Below are 20,413 nucleotides of genomic sequence, written 5' to 3'. Positions count from 1 at the left end.
TATATATATATATATATATTATATCTTATTTTTTATTTCAAATACTTAACTTCCTTCACTTTGTTGCTGTAATATTCAACAACAAACAACACATTGTCACTGTTAGTGCTAAGATCCAACGGTAAATGCAGGTTACAGTTTTCTATATACCGTAAAAATTGACCATCCTGGTCAATAATATGTATCAAATTATTATCAAAGTCCGCTATCAGAATTTGGCACATGCTGTCTGTAGTTATACCACGCGGAGAAAATTCTTCGTGCATTTTGGTCAGATGGTTTCCATGGTAACTGAATTTGTATTTTCCTACTTTATCCACCACGATAATTTCCTTTTTATCAAAATCACTGACCACTATATCCGAATTTTTGTTCTCGTCAATATAGTGCGGGTCCAAATATAAAGGTTGTCCATTGCTATTATACTGTATTTCTTGGGTCATTTTGGAGTTTGCGTAACGAACTACTTTCGCCTCATCCCCGTCATCAGCTTTCAAAGCCACGAGTATTTCATCCGTGGTTGTACTGCAGATCGAGTTTGGTTTCCAACCCCCAAGTCTTACTAGACGCTCAATTTCACGTCCTTTAACAATATTGATACTTCTATCAACACTGTCACTGTAAATCAATTGTCCTTTTTTGTTGACTGTGAAACAACGAGGCACATTTTTGGACTTAGTCACTATTTCTTCTAGTAACTCTCCGCTTGTACCCAGGTGTTTAATGACGCTGTTTGATCCACTTACGTAAAAATGACTCGTGCTGAGTCCACATTCCACTTTATACGTCCACCGAAATCCAGTTTTTATGATTGTTAGAATCTGTGGAACTTCAGAAAATACCGTCTTCTCTGTTGCCATAGTAGATGGGTTTTTCTGTTTCAATGCATGTACATCGTCAAATATTCCGCATAGAATGTTTATATAAATAATGATCGAATTTTCCGATTTTCATGTAAACCATCTTCCCTTAGGTTATTCAGTTCATATTACGAATTTGCTTCTTGGGATCCACACATTCTTGGGTGAAAAAAAAAAAAACAACAAATACGCACAGTTTCAGCAGTTAAATTTGGTATCCATGGATTATCTGCATTAAGTCCATTAAGTTTTATTTATAAACACAAGCCCGAGGGTTTCTATTGATCTGGACATGATCCTGCCTTGTACAGTGGTGTTTTTCTGACCTCGTTTACTAAAATAAACAAACCGTGAAAATTATTTTTTGTCACGGTACTTGCATTGCTTTGATCTGATAAAAGTTATCCGTCATATTAGCCTCTATACAAAATTACTGTGTTCTGTGATATGACTTAATTTCATTACACGTTGTTGACCGATAAAGAATAACCTTTGGGTTCAATCTTTATATACGTGCACGGTGCATGCGGTAATTAAGTTCTTGAAAACTACTTAATATTTACCTTCATACAAAACCATCATGGCGGCATACAACAGAATCTGATGTGTACGCATATAGATTCATGTACATATCTGAAATGCTAAAAATAACTCTGTTCTTCAGAGGAAAACCAAGATGCGCCGAGTGATATATGTTTAATAGTCAAACTACTTAGGCTCTGTTTATCTTCATATGCAAGGCGAAAGATGTATCGATTCTCACCGAGTATTCACAAGTGTAACGGGAAAATATGACTGAGTAGAAGAAGATTTTATAATTTAAAGATATAAATATTATATAATTAGTATAATTGGCCATGTCTGTCCATGTAACTTCTATGCAACAGATCAAGGATATATATCCCTTGCTAATTTAAAATGAATTTAACTTCGTCACATAATTTTGTTCAGTGAAGAAATAGAATATTAATTGATGATAAGACATGATTGTTTGCTGTATATACATAAATATATGACCGTTATAATTCATTTTTCTAAGGAACTTTTTAACGATGAACAATTTTAAGATTTATAAGAGTTTAAAAGTGTATATTTGATTACACCTGAATTCTTCGCATCAAAAAATTAACTTTTTGAAAGCTATTTATCTGCACCTACAACATACATATGCTAAATTAAAACAAATAAATCTTAATTTTTTTAAGGTTATCTGAACCTCGGGTTCTTAAAATCAGCAGTTAAGTAATTGAAAATGCTTACAAAAATGTCACTGAGTTCACAGAATAATGTGTATTTATGACGCCAAATTCAAAAAAGAGAAAAACATACTTTGAAAGTGGATAAAATAGGTTTATCGATTGTAAACTCTAAGATACGAACAGTAAACGATTTTTAACGATTCGTTAATAATAGTTTTCATCTAACGGTTGTAAACTATAGTTTACGAATTATAGTTTACGAATGCTAATCGACGTCTATCAGTCTTTAAATAAACCTTTGCTGATAAATGTTGAATTTCATTAAATTCTAGAATGTAAAACTTAAATTAAGGTCAGACGATACGTTCCTTGAATATCTGTTTTGTATACCTTGGTATTATATCAAATATCATTCATAATTGTCATTCTCTTGTGATTTCTAAACTGTTTTTAATGTTTTAGAAAATAAGTACACCAAAAATTGTTACGTTGGCAATTCGAAACATTACCCGTAAGGATTATATATATATATATATATATAAATCACCTCCTGGTATCTTGCCCAAATGGCTGGTAAGGTACATGTACCTCAATTTTTGGTGAGGAAACTTGTTAAAGTAGCAATACTTCAATGACAAATTCTTGGGGAAAATTATATATTATACAGATTTTTTTAAGGGTAAAATGCATCCACAACATCAAATAAACTCGTAAGTGTGACATGATTTTTAATAACTTGATGGTTATTTTCAAGGCAACATCATTTATTTTTTCCAAAATCGATTCAAAGTGATCCTAGAATATCTGCTACATTGTAAGTACATGCATATTTGGAGCATTCTAACTGTGGTGAGGGCCTGACCTGAGACACAGTCAGATTAAATAATTTAAATTGTGTAGGTGTTGTACACCCTGTGATTGGGACTTAAATTTGCAAGCTAGTTACTGATGCAATTTCAAAGGCTTGATGAATTTGACCAACCTGATAAATATCAGTAGTGTGTTTGTTTTAATTCTTGATAACCAAAAAAAAAAAAAAAAAGCTAGCACTAATGTTTGTCTTAATATAATAATGTAATAATGAGTATGTATAGAACTATTAATTTAATAATTATATGTATCCTTGGTATGTAATTTTTTTAGCCTTTTTCTTAAAAAAAAAAAATTGATGTTAGCCCTTTGCAGATGTGTCTGAGAGAGAAACGAGGCCGGTATCTTTAAGATAATGTTTGTTTGCCCTATCCAGACTCAGGGTAAAAAAATTGGGTCGGTTGGTAGATGGGAAAATTCTTTTCTATTAAATATCAACATACATACTGACGGGATGAGAAAACTCAAGGATAATTATTGTTTCCTGGAGGTTAAAAATTTTGAGTTGGGCCTTTTTTAGCCAGTCATTTGGGAGAGGGCAAACGAGCAATTTTTTAAGATGACCTGAACAAAAATTCTGAACAAGATTAGTAGAGGATAAATTTTTTTTTTTAAATTGTTCAGATTGTGTAAAAAGCTTTTGCTTGTTAGTCCTGCCACACTGAAGTTGAACATAAAGCCATTTAACATCGCACATACATGTAACATGGCCCTTTAGGTTAGGGTAGGGCAAAATAGGGGAACAATTTAAGTTACATGGGAATAATATCGTCTACACTAGATGACTTTAATCATTTTTCAGTTTCAATATTTTTTTGTGGACAAATTACATTTTTATTAAGTCAAGAGAGCTAAAAAAAGAGGTCAGTTTGAATAATCAACTTAATTTAAATTACAAGTGCCCACTATACAATTCTGTTTTTTTTTTTTTTATATTAGTTCGATAAAGTTGATATGTCACTTCCTGCTGGAATAAGTTGTGACTTGTTTCTATCATCTAAATTTTACTTTTTTTGGATGATTATTCAGGAAGACATTTGGGAGTTGTTGCGGAGGAGGATTCAGAGGAAAAGGAAGTCGATGATGGACATAAAAAAGAGGTACATTTAACTTCCTGTATACCATGTAGACAGTGAAACTTGTTTAATCCAGATGTTGTGTATTCCGAAACTTCCCTAATACGATGTAAGTCCAAAGTTCATTTCAGAAATTTTAATTGATTAAAATGTTGTCTAATCTAGCTGGAATGTCGTCTTATCCAGCCAATTTCTTTGGAACCAGTGTTCGCTGGATTCGACAAGATTTTCCTTACAGTAAACATGGTAAAACATAGTTATAACACATTTATAATCATTAATGAAAAACAGTGAAGAGATTTTCATTCCTCATAGCTTATAAAATAATCTCTTAGAAGTCATCATTGTATTACTGTACTAGGAAATCAATTTAAATTTCAATCTACAAACACATCCATAATGAAATATTAATTAATATACAAAACTCAACATATAATCAAAGTATTGAGAGTACTGATAGGCGGAAGCATGATTGCAAGTTTATTTACTGATCAGGTAAAAAATCTGTGTATGCCTCTAAGCCTGTTGTTCTAATCTTAGTTTGAATTAATGTGTTCTTCCTAACTTATAGTTCAGACAATTGAATCTGCTGGGTTTTTTTTAAGTTGACGTAAGAGTTGAAATTATCAAAAATAACATTCAAAGGCAGTTTTCAAAGTTCTTTTATAATTGTGTTCAAATTTCTCATATAATTGTGTTTAAAGTTCTTATAAATTGTAAAATTTCAAAGACACTCATCAAAGTTCACATAAACTGCAAAAAAAATTTTGCAAAGACATCGTTCAAGTTCTCATGACTTGTTAAATTTCAAAGGCACGTACTGGTCAGACTTCTCATTAATTGTTGAATTGCTCAAAGTTCTCATAAATTAAATTGTTTAAATCCAGATCTTGACTGTGTTCAAAGTTCTTATATTAATTCAATAAAATTCAAGGTCGGTGTTCACAGTTATCATATAATTGTGTTCAAAGTTTTCATATATAATTGTGTTCAAAGTTCTCATATGTGTTCCAAATTCTCATAAGTTGTAAAATACCAAGACACCGTTAAGTGCTCATGTATTGATAATTTTCAAAGACATATGTGGCTAAATTTTTATATTCTACTTACCCATATAAACATATGAAGTTGTTAGTTTCATGATTTTTTTTTAAATTGCTTGTATCATCTATCAGGTCAATTCCTTTTAATTCCACTATTAAAAAATTAGGTAAGCAGAGTTGTGGAAAACTTTTTTATAGCCAGTTATTCGGACTGACAAGAAAGACAAGATAAGCCAGAATGTGATTTTTAGCCGGTCTGAAGCCTCAAATGTGTGTGTGTGTGTGTGTGTGTGTGTGTGAGGGTGTGTGTGTGTGTGTACAAACAAAACAAAAGTATATAACTTTTTTTTACTTCATTACACATCACTCCTGAAAGTGTTAAATCTAGACCCTAAAAAGGGCATGGTAATCCAGAATCAAAAGGGCACTTTATGCGCGACAAGTTTTCATGAGGGCACTCTCTACCGTGCATTTAAATTTGAATTTTTTAATAAAGAAATAAGATATATTACTTTAAAAATAAAAGTAAATGGTATATATTAATTGACCCTGGCCTCAAATATACATGTAACAGCATCATTAAAAGTAGATAACTTCATACTTTGTTGTTTCCAAGTCCATTTCTCAAAAGGATATAATATAACATTCAGTTTGTTGACTTTATTCAAATAAAAGCAACAGTCTTGATTTTCACTTTTCTTTTTCCCTACTTTCGGTTAAAAACATTTTAAATTATTTATTACAATAATTTACACGTTAATCTATCTTTGACAATGAGCTAATTCTTGCATAATCAATGCAGTCAAATGTTGTTTTCTCGTGTTATCTCCTATCCCTTAACCGCCTGAGGTACGTTACCTGGCCAGGTGGCTGTGTGCGTTCAAGAGAAAAGTGATTTCCTGCCCTGACTTCACACCTTTGCATGCATTAAATTAACAAAGGCACTGTATAAACACATCTGGAAAATGCGCTGATGATAACAGGAAAACCAAAACTTTAACAAAAAACAACAGGGCTGATCAATTAGACCCACATCGATGGCGTTTTTACTGGTCATATACATGTATGCATTTTTATTCGTTTCTGCATGCATGACCTGCAGTTTTCCACATCTCTGGACTGTAAGAAAACTTAATGTGGGAATAGGTGGAATACTTGTGTAAACAAATACTTATCTTTATAAACATATAATTACTGTATAAGCAGTTTTTAATTCGCTCCTGTTGGGATGGAGGACTGGTAAATAGGTAAATAGACAAATAAATCAGTTTTTAATGGAATCTGATTTTTACACTAATGTTTAACAAATTCAGATTTTTAAAAAGTGGAAATAGGTGAGACACAATTTATCTTTACAATTGGAATTGATCGGCAACTTATTACTGAATTTAATTAGAGTGCTCATCAATTATGTTAATCTAAAAACTTACTGCTTACATAAACATCTGTATGTTTGGGGCGAATACACTCAGAGCAAACAGGAAATTGGGTCGTAACCAATCAGCACGAACAGTTATTGGTGGCAAAATCACTCAGGATCCTTGTTACAAATATGGGGGAACCAGCTAAGTATAGGGAGTTGTATGCCCTTAGTTTAAGTAACATCCGTTTGGAGTACCAACGAAAAGGGCAAAAATGACCTTGACGTAGAAGGTCATCAAAGCAATTGTAATAGGCGCTTCCGCCTAAAAAGCACCATTTTGAAAAGCATTAATTTTAAGCTATTTTGTGAAGTTTAACTTTCAGGCTGTATCAAAAAAAAGGTATTACATGACTGTACAACTGATTGCTTTACTCATGGTAACAGACTTCAAGTCAAAAAATGGAAAAGAAGCAAAATAAATAAAACTCAAATCAAATGAATAATAAATGAATGAATGAATTGAATGAATCTACAAATGAGGAGAGAAAGAAGGAGGAAAAAATAAAATGATCAATGTCATAAATAGGAGATAAAACTATATGTGAATGTTGTTTCCTTGTTTAAAATTGAAAAATGAGATAAAAATAAATATATACAAGTACCATAAACAAGCACATCGAGTTAATGACATAGCAGTCGTGAGAACATTTTTGACTTGTCCGGAAGTTAGGTACTTCTGACTGCTCCAAACTCTCTTATTTTTGCAGAAACTGAAATTTAACTTTTTCTGCTAAATGCTTGTGATTTAACTGTCAGCTTGCTTAGAATGTTATTATCTATTTCACATAATATAAAAAAAGTCAAAGTCCTTTAATTCTGCTTGTACTGTCATAGTACGAATGTTTCTATGCTAACTTGTAAATAAAATGAGAAAAAAATATTGTTTGTTCTCAATCTAATTAAAATCAGACTTCTTAAATCCGTGCCGTATACACTCTGCGTAAGAGTGTATACGATTTGGTCTAAAGATAATTAAAACAGCCTTTCTTATCTTATTTTATTAAGATGAATTTATCTAAAGATGTATAAGGAATAAACTGGACAGGTATGTATGTCAGGTAATGCTCCTGAGGTTTTATAGATCTTATCACATTTTATCAGATGATGATATATTGCATGCAGACTTTTTCAAACAGTCATTGTCACATATCTGTGGGTTTTTTTTCTTATTAGATCTTTCTGTTGTGATACATGTATATTCCACATCACATATGAGATAATATTTTCCACTAGATTATTAACTCCTGGTACATGTGTCATCAGATATGTGACAAGATGGTTACATCCTAGATGTCTCGAACTGTATTGGATATAAAGTTTCATGGGACATGTAAAACTCTGGTGCTCCACGCCCATGATTTCCACGCCCCATGAAACTATATGTTTACATGTAATACTAAGTACGAGAGACATCTATGATGTAACCTATACTTATATTTTAATTCATATTCTTATTTACAATAAACTGCAAACCATGTCAATTCAAACTATTTGGATACTCTATCACCTGCATGGAATTGATACATTCCAGAAATAATTTATGATATATATATAAAATTAAAATAATTATACATCATTCTCATACTCTCTCCATGTAATATTTATATACTCAGGTAAAAAGTTAACATAATTGTCAAACTGATTTTGACACGAATAATAAATGACAAAATATTAAACATGATGAATTAAGTTATTTATAAAATATCTTGGATCTGTTAATTTTATCCTTTGAAGAGGAAACGTAAGCCCACTAATAATAGCATTCTCAGCAGCAATATGTACCATTGACCATGAAGCCAATCACCTGAAGATGTTCCATCAGTTTCATTTGCCATCACTGTTGTCCATGAACTGAAACACATATAAGGAAACAATGATACAGACAAACAGTTATAAGCTGTAATTTGCTTTTGCTGGGTTTTAAATGCATTATTATGAAATAATTGCAACAGCCTGACAGATACCGTGATCACTGGTGATGGACTTTATTGTTAGGTAGCTTGCAATACTCAGGCCAAATAATCTTGATACCGATAGTTGGATTAAATATTTGATTTTTAAGTTTCTTTGGAATAGCAAGGTCATTGATATCAAAATGTAATTAGGTGCAGATCCACAATCTTGTATTAGAGGAAAAGCTTTATTAGATGGCAATTTAAGGGCTTTGGGTACTTTCGAGGTCAACTTCCAGGTCCCAAGTAAGTCAAGGACAATGTCCAGTTGGGGCCCAGAGCAAACCCCCAAAAATTGGCAATTTATCAGTAGAGCCTATTTTGACAAATAATGCCTGTAATTTTACCTTTAGTACATCTATGAATGACATTGAATTTATCCAATATTGAATAACCATGGTAATGAGGCTAGAACCCCTCCCCCTTTCCCAAATCTGCACCTGGTAATGTAAAAGTTATTTAATTTAAAGTAAAAGTATGATGGCAAAGGGTCATATAAATATCATAGACTGGCAAACCTGGAGTCAGCTTCAGTGAAGGCTGTGGATATATTGCCCTGTGTTTTTGTCAGTGATGTGGATATCAATTCAATGGAAGAAGGGCTCGATGTAACAATATTGCTATTGCTTGGCCCGCCAACGAAGTTTATGCCTTTCATATTTTGAGGTGTTCCTAGAATTCAAAAAATAAAAAAGATCTTATGAAATTGAACAACAACTAGTTTAAACACTGTTTCCTATATCTTCCTAGTATGAAAACTTTGATCCCCCATTTTGGATAAATTTGGCCCCACCCTACCCCATATCATATATACAGAGTCTCAAACCAGTAAACTAAATATATTATAATAATTTTGAGTTGTTTGAACAGATATTTTGTCTCTGACATCGTGTCAACCGTATTAAAACATAATTTTATGATTGGACGCTGTTCCAATTGGACGGCCATATCGTTTTTTCTGTCAACTTTTGACACATATTTCTTGGGGTTTTCGTTTAGTATTTTCACTGTCTATATAGTAGGCCTTGCAACTAATCAGGTAAAAATTATAAAGGGGGATTGATTTCACTTTATATTTTTACTAAAAATTTCAATTAAACATTATTGTAAGTGTCTGTAACTACATGTTAAATATGTTTACCATTTGTACTGAATTTTTAAACAATAAGATTCCGCTGACAGTGAAGGGACACTTGGAAAACACTAAACTGTTTCCATTAAGAAAGAGGATTTTTCTATTCGTGTCCTCTTTTTTTAATTCAAAATGAAAAATGAAGACAATGCAATTTCAGAAATCGACAATTTTTTTTATTCATTTTCGTTATTGAATAAGTTAAGAATTGGTGTGGTCACCAATATTTATGTTAAAACAGATCAATAATGTATCGGTATTCCATATTCACAGTCAAAGGATTGGTGAATCCACCAATTTGAATTATCAAATATCTTCAAATAAAGATTGATGTTGGTGGTTCCACCAAGAAAACAAGAGTGAATTTGACCATACATAATTCTACAATTCATTAAAAGAATTGGTGAACTTACCAACAAAACAACTGAAATATCTTCAAGAAAACTTGGTGATTCTACCAAAAATACAAATAGACAATTCAGTTCAAATTTATAAAAGCAATCTGGTGAAATTCTCAATTACTTTTGATAATGATGATACTTTAAAAACGACGTTGGTGAATCCACCAGTGTTAAGACACTGAAACAACCCATTGAGAGAAACTGAGTGGAGGAACCACCAAAAACTAAAAAAGAAAGTATAACTAAAATTCTCCCTAATACAGAGTCGGTGGACTCACCAAAATGCAAAAAATCAACTAACAAGACATTCTCAATTTTACTCACAAATACTTGGTGGATCCACCAAAAATACAAACAAGAATACTTGAATGATATACTGTCAACATTATCCGTGCAATTATCTATAGTGGGCAGTTTGGTGGATCCACCAAAAGTTAAAAATCAAAAGGCATTCATAATTTTCCTTTACAATTACCTAGTGACACTTCCTTAATACATTTATGTACACAAGGACAAAAAGCAGGTGGATCCACCAGAAAAGTCAAAAATCTACATATAACCCAAAGTTCTACTAAATTGTCCTTAAATACAGAGAGGAGTTTGGTGCACTCACCAAACTGAAAAAAAATCAAATAACAAGGCATTCTCGATTTCACTTACAAGTACTTGGTGGATCCACCAAAATGCAAATAGGAAAACTCAAGAATACTTAAATGATATATTGTCAACATTGCCTGTGTATTTATTAAAAGTCTGGAGTTTGGTGGATCCACCAAAAGCATTAAAATCAAAAAGCAATCGTAGTTTTCCTTTACATTGACTAAGATCGTTTCTATACACATGGACAGAAAGCTGGTGGATTCACCAGAAAAGTCGAAAATTTACATCTTACCCCCTCTTTATGTTGATAGGTTCGCAATTCAACAATAAGTGGACCTATCAACATGTGATCAAAATAAATATGAAATACAATGTCAAAAAAGTGTATACAATTTAAAAAACAAATGTGCTTCCTCCAATAAGGCACTGTAGTATATAAACAATAAATAAAAATATCCCTCCATGTACTGTTTTATCTGCACCCCAATACACAGCTGAATGAAACACTTCTTTAAACTCATTTTTTCAAACGAAAAAATACTTTTCTTTGTTTCTTTAACGTTCCTTTGTAATCGGAGAATTTTTCCTTCCCTGCACCTACCGTATATACTCGCCTATAAGTCGGTTTTTTGGGAGTTAACATTTGGTCCAAAACTCTATGTCCGACTTATAGGCGAGTCATCAAATGCTTGGTATTTTTCTGGATGACGAAATATAGTATTTTTTACATAACATCGACGATTATCGTTGAGAAATGTCTAGACATATTATATTATTTATGTATTCTAAGATTATATCTAAAATACAAGTATTTACATGTTTTAATGATTTTATTTTGATCTCAAGTGTATATTACTTATTTGATTAATTATTAACAAAAATATTCCTTGAAATAACTTGTGACTTACTATAGATCTATCGTTTATCGGTAAAATTGAATTGCGAACCCGATATAATACGTTCAGCATTAATGTATAATTATATGTACCGTCTGCAATGTTTTTGACAATAGATTTGATATTCTTAAAAAATAATTCAGAATATTAGAATATTATTCTGAAGTCTATTAAAACTCGATTGTTTATGAAAATGCTTCTCAAGTGTGGTACACAATTTTCTCGGGGCGCGTGTCACTAAATAAACACGGTGTCAGGTAAGGGATACAGGTAATTAAGAGACAATAATTGCCAATAATAGATCAAACACAGCGTTATTAAAAACTATAGATATGGCTTGGACATTAAGCACCTCCTTATTAAATATCATCAAAATGTTGATAGACTCGTTACATAGTTCATCACCATGCCAAAGAGACCGAGATCCGCTTATGATCGAGATCGGTGTATAAAATATAGAAGACAAGGGATTTAACGCTTAAACAAAACAATATAAAAAGAAAACTAAAATGATTGTGGTTTAATTTGTTGAAAAATAAAAATATTAATTACCGATGTCATATCCTAACACATTATTTGAACACAGGTAAATACATTAGAGTATTGATATGAAATTTATAAGAGAAGAAAAAAAGAGAGATAAAATATTGGCGTAATTTCTCAAAATATGATTTGAAACACATGTTAAAACATTAGAACATTGATTTGAAATTGTCCACCGATTCTGGCAAAAAGTTGTACCGACTTATAGGCGGGTCAACGGCAAATCCCTCCAAAATAACCTCAAAAATCACAACCGACTTATAGGCGAGTATATACGGTAGTCTGCATGTCCTGCAGTGGGTGGGAAACCACGACGTAAGGATTAACACTTAACTGCGTGACTCTCGAGCAAACGCTCTAATACTTTGACATAGGAGCCCCAAAAATCATCTTGAGCTAAACATTTCAATTCATACACTCCTCTGATGAAATCTTTGGGTGAAGCAAACAAAATACATTAACTTATGCCAAACAAAAAAAATATGTGTGGTTCCGGTTACACTTCCAAAAAAATTAGGGTAGGTAGGTAGGGAATTTTTTTCTTTTTTAACAAAATGATTTTCTTAATTTTTCTAAATAATAGCTACCTATCACTGCTTTGCAATGGCATATAGATGTGATGTGATAATATACTAGTCAATATTGGTAGGGGACACCTACATGCTAGCCCGCTTTGGACTTAATACTATTAAACACTTGCACTATGTTTTGCAAGGAGGCCGTCATTGCTGAAACTAAAACTTAAACCGGAGCCATTGATGGAAACCGGGGAAAATTCCAGAAAAAATATGAAAATTGCCCAAAAAAAGTTAAGAGTCGGGAGGTATAAAACAGGGAAGATCGGGTAACCGGAACCACACATATTTTTTTATTTGGCCTTAGTATTCTCATATACAGATATAGAAAACATTAGGAATTCATACTGCATATGTAAAAGGGAACAATGAGCTGAGAGGATCATCACCATTTAAATAATGAACACAGCACACACTTTAAAAAAAAAAAGATCATGTATTAGTCTTCTATAGATTATGTAGTCATTCTAAATAGAATTAAAATGATACATGCAAGTATAACACAATCACAATATGCAAGAGTTGATATTATGCATTTTTTACTCCTAAGATTGATGAAAATATATTTGTATCCCTTTTCACAACTTCGACATGCTTTGCGAGAGTCAAGGTCCAAATTACTGACTGTTCCAAATTCTGTTTGTGAGGTGGGTTTCCTAGTTCCAGCTGGTGGGTAACATTGTGGTAAAATCCTAGTGGTTGAGCCTTGATCTGTATCATTTGACATCTGATATGAAATTTCACTTACACGTTTTAGCAATCCTTCCACTATGAACTGTTGAGTAATTCTCCCTGATGTTTTTTGAATAAAAGAACCACTGTTGTTTAGATATCCAATTTACTTCACCGTTCACGGTAGCTCAGACGGTAGAGCGCTCGCTCCGTGATCGGGAGGTCGTGAGTTCGAATCTCGGCCGCGACAGACCTAAGTCGATAAAAAATAGGTAGCAACTGTTCCTTCGCCATGCGCTCGGCACTTTGGAGTGAAAGTTGCGGGTCTTTCGGATGAGATATATAATCTGTATAATTTTTTGAATTAACACATCGATACATGTGACAAACACACTCATAAAATGATTAAAACAAACAACATTGTCCAGAGAAATGTCCGAAAATTTTATATCAAGCACAAAGGTTCCGAGTTCTAATGTGAAAAAAAAAACGTTTTCAAAGAAAACAAAGAATTCAGGATATACTAGTATTTATTTGTTTAATTAGGGCTAAAGGGAATAGGATTGGATTTTTTTTTCATTTGCATGCATTGTGAAAAAAACAAAACAAAGTAAGTTCACTTTAGATCATGAGTACTGAGAGTCAAAGCCTACTGTTGTTAAATCTATAATTGCTAGAATTAAAGATAAAATTCTAGCTAGTGATTCTCATCCAGCTATAAAATTTGGCTTAGATTCTATTGAAATAATTGATGATTTACTGTAAATCCATTTGTTCCTCGAAAGTGAAAATCAAATAACCCAAATTTCGGAACATTAAAATCCAGAACTCAATTTTTAATTGAAAGCAGAGAACAAACCTGGTGCGGTCAGGCCTATAAGAATTTTTCGTAGTCATGTTAATGTTCTCATATTAAAAAGAACAAAATAAATCAAATAACAAAATTGTGAAAACTGTGTTCTCAAGCAGAGTCATTTTGTCAAGATAATTTTGTAGCCCTCTCTCCCACAACAAACACACATGTAGGATTTGAATGCGTTAATTTATGTATACGTAATGTATAATAAGTAAAATTTATTGCGAAGCATCCTCAGGTGGTGTAGATATCATCTGCCTGGTGTAGGGCAATGCACTGGAGATCAAATGTCGGGACAACTTTTGTATTTAAACTTTTCAATACTTAATTGATTTCAGCGATGTGGCCTATGGGACTCTTTTTTAAATTCTGTTTACTGGAAATGAATTTAATTACTTGTTCAAAATTTGAAATTCTATAGAATATATAAAAAAAAAAAAAAAAAAAAAAAACAACAGAAAATAGGAATCATTTTAATTTTGTGCACCATTCATAGACTTTGTTCATCTACTTCTATCATAGGTCATAAGATGAAGGTAAACAACCCAGCAGGACCGCAGCCACCAAAATGTCTAAGGAGTAAAAACAGAAAACACATAGATGTCTAAAAGATACATTTATAAAGAGACAAGGGAACAGTATTAAACAGGAAATCATCGGTATAATAATATTCTGATGACGGGTTTAACGTAAAATGGTTAACAATAGTGGTCCTTTTATTCAAGAAACATCAGGGGAAGTACTCAACAGTTCATAGTGGAAGGATTGCTAAAAACGTGTATATGAAAATTCATATCAGATGTCAAATGATACAGATCAAGGCCCAACCACTAGGATTTTATCACAATGTTACCTACGAACTGGAACAAGGAAACCCGCCTCGCAAACAGAATTTGGAACAGTCAGTAATTTGGACCTTGACTCTAGCAAAGCATGTCAAAGTTGTGAAAAGGGATACAAATGTATTTCCATCAATCTTAGGGATAACAAAGACAAAAATGCATAATTTATACTCTTGCATATTGTGATTGTGTTGAGCTTGCATGTATAATTTTACTTCTATTTGGAATGACTTCATAATCTATAGGAGACTAATACATGGTCTAATTTTTTTTTATTCGTAAAGTGTGTGCGGTGTTCATGATTTAAATTGGTGATGATCCTCACAGCTCATTGCCCCTTTTACATGTGCAGTATTAATTTCTTACGTTTTCAATATATTTATATGAGAATACTAAGTTATTGTATTTTGATTGCATCACCCACAGATTTCATCAGAGGAGTGTATGAATTGAAATGTTTAGCTCAAGATAATTTTTGAGGCTCCTATAACGAAATAGTAAGAGCGTTTGCTCGAGTATCACGCAGCTAAGTGTTAATCCGTACGTCGTGGGTTCGCATCCCACTACAGGACGTGAAGTAGGTGCAGGCACGGAAATTTTTCAAATAGCAAGGGAAGTTTAGGAAACAAAGTATTTTTTCGTTTATAAAAATGAGTTAAAGAAGTGTTTCATTCAGCTATTTATTAGCGTGCAGATAAAACAGTATATGGAGGCATGTGGAGGGTTATTTTTATGTATTGTTTATATAATATTGTGCCTTAATTGGAGAATGCACATTTGTTTTTGAACTTTGACATTGTATTTCATATTTATTTTGATCATGTGTTGATAGGTCCACTTATTTTTTAATTTCGAGTGTATCAACATAAAGTAAAGATGTAGATTTTCGACTTTTCTGGTGAATCCACCAGTTTTTTGTCCTAATGCATAGAAAGGAACTTAGTCATTTGTAAAGGAAAACTACGATTGCTTTTTGATTTTAATGCTTTTGGTGGATCCACCAACCATCCCAACCCCCAGTTTTAATAAATACAAAGGCAATTTTGACAGTATATCATTCAGGTATCCTTGTGTATTCCTGCTTGTATTTTGGTGGATCCACCAAGTATTTGTAAGTGAAATTGAGAATGCTTTCTTATTCGATTTTTTTTACAGTTTGGTGAGTCCACCAAACTCCTCTCTGTATTTAAGGACAATTTAGTCGAACTTTGGGTTACTTGTAGATTTTTGACTTTTCTGGTGGATCCACCAGCTTTTGCCCTTGTGTATATAAACATATTAAGGAAGTGTCACTAAGTCATTGTAAAGGAAACTTATGAATGCCTTTTGATTTTAATGCTTTTGGTGGATCCACCAAACTCCCCACTACTGATAAACACACGCGTAATGTTTACAGTATATCATTCAAGTATTCTTGTGTATTCCTGTTTGTATTTTTGATGGATCCACCAAGTATTTTTAAGAGAAAGTATGAATGTCTTGTTAGTTGAATTTTTGCATTTTGGTGAGTCCACGCTCTGTATTAAGGACAATTTTAGTTTTTTTTTTTTGGTGGCTTCCACTCTTTTCCTTTCAATGGGTTGTTTCTGTGTCTTAAAACTGGTGGATTCACCAAAGTCGTTTTTAAAAGTATCATCATTATTAAAAGTAATATTGAGAATTTCACCAGATCGCTTTTATAAATTTAAGCCAAATTGTCTATTTGTAATTTTGGTGGAATCACCAAGTTCTCATGAAGATATTTTAGTTGTTTTGTTGTTAAGTTCATCAATTCTTTGAATGGATTGTAGAATGGTCAAATTCACTCTTGTTTTCTTGGTGGAACCACCAAGATCAATCTTTATTTGAAGATATTTGATAATTCAAATTGGTCTATTCACCAATACTTTGACTGTTTATATAGAATACCGATACCTTATTGATCTGTTTTAACATAAAAATTGGTGCTCTCACCAATTCTTAATCTATTCAATCAGGAAAATGAATAAAAAAAATCGTCAATTTCTGAAATTGCACTGTCTTCATTTTTCATTTTAAATATAAAAAAAGAGGACAGGAATAGAAAATCCTCTTTCTTAATGGAAACAGTTACTAAAAATTGACAAACTTAAAAACAATTAGCTACCTCTGACCAGTTGTAAACAAGTTCTGGTATTGAGTTATCGTTCATTACATCCAACCCTAGCAGGAGTTGAAAGGCCTATATGTAGACAGCGATAATTAAGATATCAGTAAATGACTATATCCTCTTTATTTAATTTGTGATACATATAAATTTTATTAAGCTTTGACTTGATTTATATAGAAAATAATCATTTTAATCCGAACGCTTTAATTTATTTCAAGGTTTATGGCATTTTAACAGTGGTCTGTGAGCACTGTTTGCGACCTTTGGAGACCCTGATTTTTACAAAAAATATTAAGTTCCATCAATAAAAATTAAACTATTCTGACTTGGTTTTTCATAAGAAATATTTTGATATACAATAAATATATATAGAACCATTTATTTTGACAACAAACTTTTTGGACAACCCTCATACACTGTGCATAAGAAGATTAAAATTATTTATAATTGCTTGCCTTCATCATAATAATGTTAATTTTTAACATGTTTAGGAGATAAGTCAGCTCTGATGTGAAGATGTTGCCGGTTTAAGAGAGCCACTAGTAAGCAATCGATCGACTCAAGTGTTTTAGGCTTTCAGAATGAAAAATAATATTCACTTTATGACTATCAAATGGAGATCATGGAAATAAAGTTAATGCATATATATCCTTACCTTCTGAAAGGTGAGCTCAGTATTTTTTTTCTTTTAATGTCAGACACAAGCTCAGTATCTGTGAACATCCAAAGGATATTATAAAGGGAGTAGAGTAGTAATTGTTATATATATATTTGTCTCCAATACCAGGAAATTATATCTTAATATTTCATCTTAATGATGCTCCATGGTACCACTTATATGTATTTCATAAACGGCTTTAAAACATTTCCGAAGGAACAATGCAATTGCATGAACAGGAAAAGAATCGACCAGTCTTACGGAAAACAAATCTTCAAAATTAGTCAAGTCTGTTCTTATACGCTCTCAGCAGTACACTTCTGTTTTAAAATTGAGAAAGTTATATGACTGCCGTCATGAGAAAAGGGCCCTTATCTTTTGACGTCATAATGCTCAGAAAACGACGTCAAAGTCGCGGTGTTGTAAACACGGAAGTAATTTTTGTCGACTGCGTTTCGTGAACAAGAAATAAAATTGGATTTCCAGGTGAAATAAAAAAAATATTTGAAAATTGATGCTGAAATTTGTAATAAATAATATTATTACTATTTAGTACATGTATTTATTCATAATTCTGTTTATTAATAAGCATTTTTCTTGATATCGCATAATTAATCTAATCGCGACATTGAACACATTGTTGGGTACAGTGATTTATAGCGATATTGCATGACTAAAAATACTGTGTATTTTTTTCTGAGCAATTTGCAAATACTTAAATTTGACTCATATGAATTAGACTTATTATTAAAAGGTATTCTACATGCACGTAAATATTTTTTTTCAGAGAGAGAGAGAGAGACAGAGATAAATGCACATATACACGTACTTTATAAGTGCTTTATTTTAAAAATTCCTTCATTTTAAAATGGTTATTTAAATTTTAATCCATAGTTAATCATATTGATATGCACAATTAGACCAGAGAAGGGTAAAGCGTTGATGTGTGTGTGTGTGTGTGGGGGGGGGGGGGGATCGGGAGATTATTGACAAACAAAAAAAATATAAATAAATAAATCGACGATTAAAAAAGACAACCGGTAAAAGTTCAAACAAAAAAAAGAGAACATCTTGTTTTTGATATAGATACTTGTAACATGGGAGATTCGAACCTACATGTACTACAACAAATGAAAAGGGGGGATTGTATAAATGTTATGTAAATAATTCTCTACAAAATTAACAGCAAAAGAATATGCTTAGGAAAAAAAATGGAGAAAAGGGTGCCACGAAAATTTTGCTACAAAATATAATTTTGAAAAATAAAATAATGAAATGATCAAATAATGCATCAAAAATAGTACTCTCTGATACACAATTACTTTTGTATCAATTTTCTTAAATTGTTCCGATGAAAGCTGGCTTGAAATTAAATTGCGCTTGGTTTAGGAATTTTATTAAAATACATATAATGTGGGCTTTTCCATGAGCATTATACTCAACGTTGAAGAAAATAACATTTATATCGAACGTGACATTATGCGTGAAAATATGCGTATAAAACAGAAGAAAAAAGCAGATTAAACGATAGATTAGGCTGTATATAAAGAAATTACGAACTTCTGGTAAATGTTGATATAGCGACATCTTTTGAGAATAAATCTCTGATAAAGTAAAAAAAAGCACTAGTAACAAGTGGTTAAATTATGTCATATTGTTATAAAAATGTTCTGACCATAAACGACATTAACACCAACTGTAAGACAACAATAAAAAAAATCTACATTTTGAGAAAGATGGAAAATAAAAGCAATGGTGATGTTTCGAGCGACAAAAAACAAAACAAAAACAAAAACGGAGGCTCATGCAAAGTTTTGTTGAAATATGAAGGGAAGCATTTTTTTTTACTGACTATTGAAATCATGTATGTGATAAATTAGTCACGTTTCGCGTTTAAATCTTGGACGTCGAGTCTCATCTCGATAACCCGGATATCTCGACATTTTCTGAAAGTTCCGTTGATGACTGGATACTATTAGTTATCCAGGTCCAATCAAGGGTGTACGGGAATTTACCCCGGGTTTTATTCCATACACCATGAGGCCGAAGTTTATAACTGTACCTGACTTTAAGGGAAGGATTAAACAAACACACATACCTTTCTGCTTTTAATAAAAAATATATATTTCTCTTCCAGTCGAGTGGTGACAGGCAAAAAATACGAGTCATGTTCTTTAATCTCACCATTCCAAGAAAGTGGTATTCTTTGAAAAATGGATTGCCTATTTTACTTTTAGCTTCCACGTCACAAGCAGATACTAAGTCTCCTATGAAGAGATTCAACTTAGAGTGGCAGAGTTTCAAAGATTCAAGGGAATATTGCTTAAACGCATCATACAAAAATATAACGTGTATTGGACGTAATATTTAATTATTGCTTAAGACTTCTGAAAACCTTTGATGTCAAGTTAGCTGATGTCACGGATTAAGATGAATAGATGACCTTAATTGCGTAAAAATATATTTAAGTCTTGAAAGATATTCAGTTTCAATTTCAAATAGATTTCGTCAAAATTGTAACGCAACTATATTTTATTTTGCTTAGAAAAATCCAGCTCCATTAAGTGTACATATATATTAAAAAGAGTCAAGAGCAGTACAGCCCTCTCTTTGATCAAACTATACAATGTTGTTTTTTACAGAACTTTCCGTAAATCTGAGTTGGAAACCAGACAATCGTTTAAACA

At 32.2% G+C, this 20,413-nt stretch overlaps 1 protein-coding gene across 1 annotated transcript; it reads right to left on the bottom strand.

Moving 5' to 3' along the window:
- Positions 1–1,492, bottom strand: LOC133178821 (uncharacterized). Its single transcript, XM_061313507.1, has 2 exons — positions 1,424–1,492; positions 1–1,194 (listed from the first exon to the last, which is right to left on the bottom strand). Exon 2 carries the CDS (start codon positions 858–860, stop codon positions 33–35), a length of 828 nt encoding a protein of 275 aa, XP_061169491.1. The 5' UTR covers positions 861–1,194; positions 1,424–1,492; the 3' UTR covers positions 1–32.
- Between the last annotated feature and the right edge of the window lie 18,921 nt (positions 1,493–20,413).

The sequence above is a fragment of the Saccostrea echinata genome, unplaced genomic scaffold, assembly GCF_033153115.1.
Source record: "Saccostrea echinata isolate AGI-Se365-2 ecotype Australia unplaced genomic scaffold, CSIRO_AGI_Sech_v1 ptg000003l, whole genome shotgun sequence".
Taxonomy (NCBI): Eukaryota; Metazoa; Mollusca; class Bivalvia; order Ostreida; family Ostreidae; genus Saccostrea; species Saccostrea echinata.
Note: the sequence above shows the minus strand (reverse complement) of the source record. Positions and strands in the feature narration are given on the sequence as shown.